Source organism: Gordionus sp. m RMFG-2023, chromosome 5 (genome assembly GCF_954871325.1).
Source record: "Gordionus sp. m RMFG-2023 chromosome 5, tfGorSpeb1-WG-v2, whole genome shotgun sequence".
Classification (NCBI taxonomy): Eukaryota; Metazoa; Nematomorpha; class Gordioida; order Chordodea; family Parachordodidae; genus Gordionus; species Gordionus sp. m RMFG-2023.
Window position 1 is genome coordinate 24,810,479 of NC_088779.1, and position 9,461 is coordinate 24,819,939.

The following is a 9,461-nucleotide window of genomic DNA, read 5'->3' on the forward strand; positions in this document are numbered from 1 at the left end:
ATGCTTCAATCAGATTTATTTATTAACTTTTTGGAGAAAAAAATAGAATAATCGTTCGATCATAATCGAGTATGTCAGATAATAGGTCTAACAAGTTCAACATATGTTTACGCGTCGGGCCGAATTTTTGAATTTTTTTTTTCGAAAATGCTAATTTGGCAAATTTATGCCGCCATATAAACATATTACGAGCCGGGCCGAAAAAGCATATAGAAAATTTTCCCTGGCCGGTTCGGACGGGGATAACCTCTATTTTAGAAGAACGAATTTATTAAAAACGATGATCACATGCTTGCCATACCATAAACAATGAGATTGTTATTGAAGTTCACTAGTTTGCCAAGAAAATTCCTTTCAATCGCGATATAATTGATATAAAAATTTGATTTAGAAAGTTGAAATTCACGCAATGATTCATTGTTTGAATAAATGCCCTATTTTAACGCTATCTCTAAAAAATAACAAACTCTTATTTAAACATTATTTTTGTTCTTATTAATATATGGAGGGTTTGCGCTTTCAAAAGAAACCGTTATATAATTGGGAGACAATTTCACTAAATTAGCAGCTTAATTTCAAATTTAAACGTAAATTGGGGATCAAAAAATTTTGAATCCAATTTTTTTTAATATTATTAACTACAAATATACTATCTGTAAGGATTTTTAAGATAGTAGCAGACAAGAATTAAAGATATTTATTTAAGTAATAAAATAATGATAGTTATCACAATTTATAAGTATATCTTTCGGTAAAAGTTAATTGGATATAAAAAAAACATTTGAATATTATTTTAGCAAGAAAATAAATTAACTTTTACAATTATCGATACTTTAAATATTTGATTTATAGCCGCAAAATAATATACAAAAAGATAATTTAATATTAAGACCATTAAAATATGAGTAGAAAATACAGTGTTGTGCAGATTTAATTTAAAACATTTTCATATTTTTTAATTCGTTTGTAAATAAAAATTTTTAACTTGTAAAAATTGATAAAAATATTTAAATAATTTTATTTAACATTTTTTTGCAAGTCAAATCTTTTTATTATTAAATATATTAAACAATATGGAAATGTTTTCCAACAAATCTGGTCATAATTGTATGAATAAAATAAATAAATATGTATGTTACATGGGGAAAACGATTCGTATAATTTTAATTAAAAAAACTATAGCTTATAGCTGTAATTTGTAATCATAATTACTATCCTTAAATATTACATACAACAGGCCTTATTAAACTAAATAAATGTAATTAATCATATAATGTCCTTAAATGGATTAACATAATATTACATTATTACTTAACAATTAATAATACGATTTTACTAACAATTGTTTAAATGCTTGACAAAAAAAAATAAGCTTGAATTTTTGAATTTAAAATGATGTGTAATTACAATGTTTAAAAATACGCAGCTCTTCATCTTAATATACCATACCAATTGAGCGCAGGAATATGCAATTGTTTTCATATCATGTCTATCATGAATTTTTCTTTTAATAAGCGGTTCCTCGTCTTTGATCATATTACTACACTATTCAAAATAGGTTTTTATTAAAAAAAAATTACATATTTATTTTATTAAAGGTTGTCGTTCACGCCATATCTGAACACATTGAAAACGCTGGTATACACAGCGGAGATGCCACTATGGTCTTACCGCCTCATACCTTATCTCCCGAAACTACAGACGAAGTTTGAAATCAATTTTTAATGTTTTTTTTTTTAAATTAATTGACACTAAATACCAATATGTTACGAAAATTTAAGATTGTATGATAAAACTACCACAAATCTAGGATAATTTCCCGTTTTTTTATAAAAGTATTTAAATTACAACACGCCTGATGACCTATATTACCGCGCCATAGTTTTGAAGAATTATTGTTTTTCTATACATACACTTTACCTATATGTTAACTTTATTTGGAGTGCAATAGTCCCCTGCTAATAATTTTATAAATATTAAATGATATATAAGTCATATTAGTCATGCGTTATTATATTTTATACCTCATTTTCTAGAGTTTGCTATCATCCATTTGGAAATGGTAGGTTGTTATTATTATTATAATTTTCTCAATCTGACAAATAGATTATGTTTATTGACAGATCAGAAACATAACCGCGAAAATCGCCAAAAAATTTGAAATTTCGGGACCGTTCAACGTTCAATTTTTAGTGGCCGATAAACGCATAATGGTGATAGAGACGAACCTTAGAGCTTCTCGCTCTTTCCCATTCGTTTCGAAAACGCTTGATATTGATTTCATAGAAATCGCTACCATGATATTTCTGGGAATACCTCTTACACCTGCTTACATTAAAAATCATTCTTTACCCACGTTGCAAAATCCTAAAATTCCTAATTTTGTGGCCATCAAGGTAATTACCCCATATGATAAAAAAAAATATTTCAAAGAAACGACCTACTTTGAAACTTTCGCCATTTTTTTAAAAAAATTGTGTTTAAATTAACTTACAAAATTTTTTAAAAAGCTATAATTTGAATAAGGTCCATGTTTTATTAATGTTTAAGCCCAGACTAGCTATCATTTTATTTTTAAATCCCGTTTATAATTTTTTACTACCTGATAAGAATTGAAATTTTAATTGACATATTTAGGCTCCGATGTTTTCTTGGCCCAGATTGGGAGGCGTTGACCCTCTGCTAAGATGCGAAATGGCATCCACCGGTGAAGTATGCCACTTATTTATTTTTTATAATAACATTAAAATATTAATTCGTTTGAACGAAATAACGTTCCTTTTTTCTTCTTAAATTTTTTAAAAATTTAAGAAGAAAATAGTGATTTTTTTTAAGCAAACTCAATTGAATTGACAAATAAAGATAATAAAATACCGAAATATTTCATAAATCAGAATAATTGATGAAAAGTTTCCATATTAAATTAGTATTGTATAATTGCTCGATTTTTTAAAACGGCTAATCCGATATAGCCAAAAATATTACGCAAGTCTGGAGATATGGATATCTATTAACGAAATCTCGAAGCTTACATAATTTATTTTTGGCTAAAGTTGTTTTTCCATCGAGGCTTATATACTTATTATTCAAAAGGTGGCTTGCTTCGGCCAAAATATTCACACTGCCTATTTGAAAGCTCTCATCTCAGCAGGTTTCAAGATCATGCAAACTAAATCGATCTTAGTAGGAATTCAAGAATCCTTTCAAAAACCGTTTCTTTCCATTGCCAAAAAGTTTTACTCTCACGGTTACGAGGTTAAATAATAATAAATCCATTGCTTTTTTTGTTTATGATTTTTTTCAAAGTGTTATTATTCATAATTAGTGCCGTAAGTATCTTTATTAAATTGAACGCGTTCAAGCGTTTATTGACAAAAATCGAAGGCGTTCACGTTCGTTTTAAACTTTATGAATTTTTTTTTTATAATTTCATTTTAATATTTAATTTAATATAAATTAATACCATTTATTTTTTAGCCCAAATATATCAGACATGTTTAAAATAAATAGTTTAAATTTTTATTTATTAAAAAAAATTTCTTATTAATTTTTAATATAAAAACTTTTATATCTCATATAAAATTTAATTATTAATAAAATATAATTATTAATAAAATATACAAGTTTATAATACTTTAAATTGGGTTCAACTACTAAAATTAAACCTTTGATAAAGACTTAAAAATAATAGCAAAATTTCAAATAATCACCTTAAAAATAAAAAACTTATGAAATACAACAATCTAAAATAAATTATTATATAAAATAATAAATATTACAATCAAGTATCTTTTTAAATTAGAACTTGAAGATTTTGAAACTGATATATTTTTTGGACACATTTTGCCTTTGGTAAGGGTAGAATTAGTTTATTGAATATATGAAGTTATTGTATATTATTTATTTTATTTGGGCCATGGTAATGTTAATTCATATGATTCTGATAAATCAGAATCAGTTGATAATAATGAAATAACAATATCCATTATTACGCTAATCTATGAATAATAATATTCAAATTAATAAATTATAGTATAGGATAGAAATAATAAAAATTCAAATTTGATTAAGGAAATCTCTTAAAAAATTTCGATTAATATTAAATTATTATTTTTTATTTGAACGTCATTAATCATTAGCTGTTTTCGTTTTTTTTCTTTACATGATCGCCCTTTAAACGTTGTAGGTACAACAGAACTACTTTAGGTATTTCTCATGATGCTAATAAAAAAAAATCGGGAATAAATAGGGAAGTCCTTTACACGTTTTTTGGGCAAGACGCACGTACTTGCACGCATAATAGTCCAAGGACTATTATTTAAACGTCGGTGGGCTGATTTAAAGGGAATGGGCCAAAATTGATGGCCCACAATTATAAACTACTGTATATTTAATAACATTATAAGGTAAGGGAAGGCCTATATTAATTTAAATTACTATATATCTATGTTAAATGAGTAGATTCTGTTGGTTGGATTAATGTTAGTAGTTTGATTTAGAAAAAAACACATATCTATATTAACATTTGTTGTGTTCTTCCAAAATTAATAATATATTCCATATTCAACATCCATAGCACTTTTCTTCCTCAACTTTTTAAATAACCAAATTATCAAGTGTTAAATATCAAAGTTCCTTTTTTTAAATTCAAAGTAACGGCTCTGAAAAAAGAAATAAAAATTTTTTTAAGATAAAAATAAAAATTGAGGATATTTTTATGAGGAATCATTCCCAAATCTCGCGAAAATTTATAAATTTGATACTTTTATTTACAGTTTTACGCTACCGAAAATACGTCTGAATATTTGAAGAAAAATGGAATACCAGCCAAGACTGTTGATTGGCCTCTGACAAAACCTCATAAATATAATTTAAACCCTATACAGTAAAAACTCAATTTTAAATAAATAAATAATGCACATATTTTAAAATAATTGTTTTTAGTTTAATTAGATTATTTAATGGTTAATTGGGGGAAGGGTCACGAACGTAAACTAAGACTATTTATTTTTTAGATTGATACAAAATGGAGGTATAGGAATGGTAATTAATTTGCCAAATAATTACACTAAATTTGTACACGACAATTTCTTGATTCGTAGAGCTGCCATTGATTCTAGCATACCGCTTATGACAGTATTTGAGGTATAATAACGTTACATTTTTAGTAAGCGCGATTTACTCAAGCGATGTTAAATTACAGCTGTAATACTTTTTGATATATATATATATATGTAAACAGTTGTCGCGATTTTACCGTTTCGTTGCGTAATTTATGCTAATAATAGGTATAATTTATAAATAAGGAGCAAAATGATGGAGTCGCGATAGCTATTCCCGTATATATCAAAAAGTATCATAGCCTTGCGAATTGGCTGTGATTTCGCTAGCGATTAATTTCGAATTGTTTGAAAAAATCTCGCTTACTATAAATGCAGCGTAATAAAATTGTTTTATAAGACCAAAATTTAACTAAACTAAAACTACCCTCCTTTAAAAAACAAAATAATAAAGATTTCCCCCACGCCCATATATTATATATTTTTTTTGTATAAAGGCTATCAAAGATTATTGCTAATAATTTATCGTGTTTTAATTTTTTTAAAACTAGTTTGAAAGCTTTGGCTAATGCTATAATCAGCCAAAAGTTGGATTTTTTTGTATAATATTAGCTATTATTAATTACCCTTTTTTAAAAATGAATTATTGTTTGTATAATATAATAATATAATAATTAACTTATTAACTAGATGCAATCTAATAACTAGACAGGTGCATCGATAATTATCCTAAAAACGGGATTTAAGCGATGAAATTAGAGTCATTATTTTGCTTTTTTCCCAGGGAAAGGGGGAATGCCAGTTTGGCCCAATGACCAATTGATACTAATCTAGATTGACGATTCATTTATTAGAAGTATGCATACATTGAAAAACAGCTGTATTCAATGTCATTGGCTGTAGTAGATGTTATTGAAAGACCTTTCTTCTAAATGCCTTTCACATTTCGTCTAAATGTCTTTCAATGGTGGACTTCAATGTATGTACACATTTTAATGAATAAGTCATCAGTTGTAGGTATCGATGCCATCAGTTTATACTGGCATTATGGGCGCATAATCGATTACTGTATTATGCATTTTAATTCTTAAACTTTTTAATGATACCTTTCTCAAAGGCGTTTAACTTTTTGTTGGATATGATAGAAAATTTTTAATTGATTTTTCAACCCGAGTGATTGATATGATTTAAATTTATCCTAATAAAACATTCAGTCCGGCCCGGATTTTATAAAAAATATTTTTAAACTCGATCCGGGCCTTTTATTAGGAATATGATGTATACGCATAATATTTTAATTTTTAAAGAACACCAAATTATTCTCTGAATCGATCGCGTACCTGGATAAATTAGATATATCCAGCTTGTTTCACTACAAGGCAATTGACAAGGAGATGAAAAGCAAAATGAATCAACAAAATTAAAGAATAGCAAAAAAATATATTCCTTATTTTATAAAAAGTACATATGCAATATATTTAATTAGTAAAAACCTCGTATTTTATTTATTTATATTAATATGTATACTGACAATTTTATAATTTGTTTTAGAATCAAAATCCCTTATTTAAAAAAATATATTTTTTATACAATTTATGAAAATGTAAAATAATATAATGATGATTGAAAATAAGTGTCGTAATAAAGGACAAAAGTGTCTTTATAAAAATTTCGACTTTTTAACATTTTGAAAATGGTATTTTTAAAAAAAAATAAACTATATCCTCACAATTAATTAACACGCAGAATATCGCACTATTTTTAAAAGTGATTAAAAATTGTATTCTATATTTATTTTATGGTTACTTACATTTAATTTACTAATAAATTATTAAAATATATTACAAAATTGATCATTTTTGGTGTGGTAATTCGTTAGAAAAAAATAAAATAAAATTTTGCATCCACAAATCATATAGTTAATTCTTGTTTTGAGGACGAATAAATATAAAATACATAGATTATCATGCAATGCAAAATAATTCTCGTTAACTTTTTATTTGGATCTCTCTACCTTTATCATGACAACTTTTCCCATTTAAATTATGTGGACATGATACATTAGGTCAACCCGTTAACTCTGCTATTATATTAAAAACACTTGAAGGCTTTTTTTTAAGACAAAGGATAGCAATAGCCTTAAGTTAAATTAATTTTGCTTCATTAAGTTAATCTAACCTGATGGTTAACATTTTTCCTCATTAAAAATATAAATTTTCCTCTATCTTTCTCTTCTATTTTTTATTAATTTCCTCTCTCTCACGTAATTTTTATATTTTGTGGAAATTTGGATTTAATGATATTTAAATAAAATATTACCATTGTTATAAAGTATTAATAAACTAAAGAAAAGTAATATAAAATAATTTTCTATTTATATTGGCTCCTTGAAAAGGAGGTTTCGTGAAGGCTAATGTAATGCTTTCTGTTATTTTTTTATGCGAGATATAAATGTGGACATATACATTACAAATTATTTTAAATGATACATCGTCATTAATTTTTGAATAAGCAAAATATGTAGACCAAGATACGAGATGAGATTTTATTAATTATTTTTAATTTTTAAAAAAAAAAAAAATTAGTTACAAAGATCTGTTCAAAGATTGTTATTAATTATTTCATTTTTAACTGATATCTATGATGAAATTGTTATTTCGATTTTGTACTACCTTTTTCTTTTTCTAAAGCGTGCCTAGACATAGAAATAAATTAATTGCGTGACTAACCTTTACCAATAAGTTTTTCTTAATGATTAAAATATTAACTAAAACTTCAAGATTAGTTGCAAGCAAGCCACGCCTTTCCGAATCAGGCCCTTATTAAACAATGGCCAAATCATGTTTAAAAAATAATTTATAATCCTGTATAAAGAGGGTCAAATCTTTTTGTCATCTATATGCGAAATTTTAAAATTTTTTATCCAGCCGTTTTTCAAAAAAGCATCTGAATCTAAAATGTAAGAATGGAATGATATTTGTTTTTCTTTAAAAATGATATAATAAAAAGTCAGATTTTTTTTATCTTGTTTAATATTATTTTTCTTAAAAAAAAGGATGACATCTATTTTATAACCAAAATATGATTATTCTAAATATAACATTAAATTAACTACTTAATTATCTATTTTTTCCAATAAACTGGGCGATCATATATTAGAATGTAACAAAGTTGGGCAGTAATTAATTATTAATTACACATGTAATTATTTCTAAAATTGCAATTCCCTTTTTAATTAGTATATATCATAAATAAAATAATTCAAGAAAAAAAAAATTCAATGAAATAGAAAGAAAAAATAAAGGAGATGGAAGTAACAGTTATGGGATTTATAAAAGTATGTTGAGAAATGTAACACAAAAGAATATACAAATATGTAATTTACCGATTTTAAAGTTGAAAGATAATAAAAATTATGATCAATGTCCTAGGGCAAAAGTAAATGTTGGAAATAAAGAAATTTCGTTATTGGCTACAGGGCAACAATATCTATAATGGGGTATGATGAATTTTACATTATGGCCGAATGAACCTATAATAAAAGTTAAAATGAGGGCAAAACAATTGAATGGATCGGAAATTATAGTATTGGGAAAAGTAAATTTACCGGTATTAATAAATAAAGAAATAATAAATTTGGATCTTTGGGTATTGGAAGGAAAAATTAATAGAGTTCTGGGATAGAATTGGATATCAAAATTTGGATTAGAAAATATTTTTTTAAATATATTTCAAGGAAAAATGAAATTTTAGAGAATATTAAAATTGAGAATATGTTAAATAATAATCAGGAAATTTGTGATAATGAAAAAAATGAAATTTTGGAAAATAAAATGCTAAAAAGTGGTGAAATTAAAAATTTATTAAATAATTCTGAGGAAATTCAGAAAAATGAAAAAATATGAAATGGGTCAGGAGAAGCTTGATATTTTGGATAATAAAATTGACAAAGTATAATACTGATACAGAAATTGAGAAAAATATTGATTTGGAAATTAATAATATTTCGGTTGATTTGGGAGTGATAATATTTTGGAAAATCCAGAAATTGAAAAAAATATTGATAATATTTCGGTTTATCTGAAAGTTGATAATATTTTGGAAATTGATGATGAAAATTTTAATTTGGAAATAGACACTAAGATAATTTCAGGGAAATCAAGGCTGGTGAATAATTATATAAATTGTGATGAGATTTATAAAGACTCAAATTTGGAGAGGGAAAAATTACCTGGATCGCATAATTTTTCGGTGAAATTGGTGAGAAAAAAATAAAAGTGAAAGTTTGGTAGAAGAAGGAGAAGATAATTTGTTTCTATTATGGAATGATATGGTTGATTTAAAGAATAAATATAAAGATTTATTTAATGAAAAATTGGGTTGTTTCGTAGATTATAAGGT

At 25.5% G+C, this 9,461-nt stretch overlaps 1 protein-coding gene across 1 annotated transcript in view; it reads left to right on the forward strand.

Annotated features, from left to right (window-relative positions):
* LOC135930436 (carbamoyl-phosphate synthase [ammonia], mitochondrial-like) overlaps positions 1 to 6,701 on the forward strand; it is a 49,898-nt gene extending 43,197 nt beyond the window's left edge. The window contains exons 23-29 of the mRNA XM_065467232.1: positions 1,599 to 1,706; positions 2,124 to 2,396; positions 2,638 to 2,712; positions 3,094 to 3,255; positions 4,776 to 4,885; positions 5,016 to 5,145; positions 6,368 to 6,701. Coding sequence (XP_065323304.1) covers positions 1,599 to 1,706; positions 2,124 to 2,396; positions 2,638 to 2,712; positions 3,094 to 3,255; positions 4,776 to 4,885; positions 5,016 to 5,145; positions 6,368 to 6,484 — 975 coding nt within the window. The 3' untranslated portion in view covers positions 6,485 to 6,701. The remainder of the gene's footprint in view (positions 1 to 1,598; positions 1,707 to 2,123; positions 2,397 to 2,637; positions 2,713 to 3,093; positions 3,256 to 4,775; positions 4,886 to 5,015; positions 5,146 to 6,367) is intronic.
* The last annotated feature ends 2,760 nt before the right edge of the window (positions 6,702 to 9,461 follow it).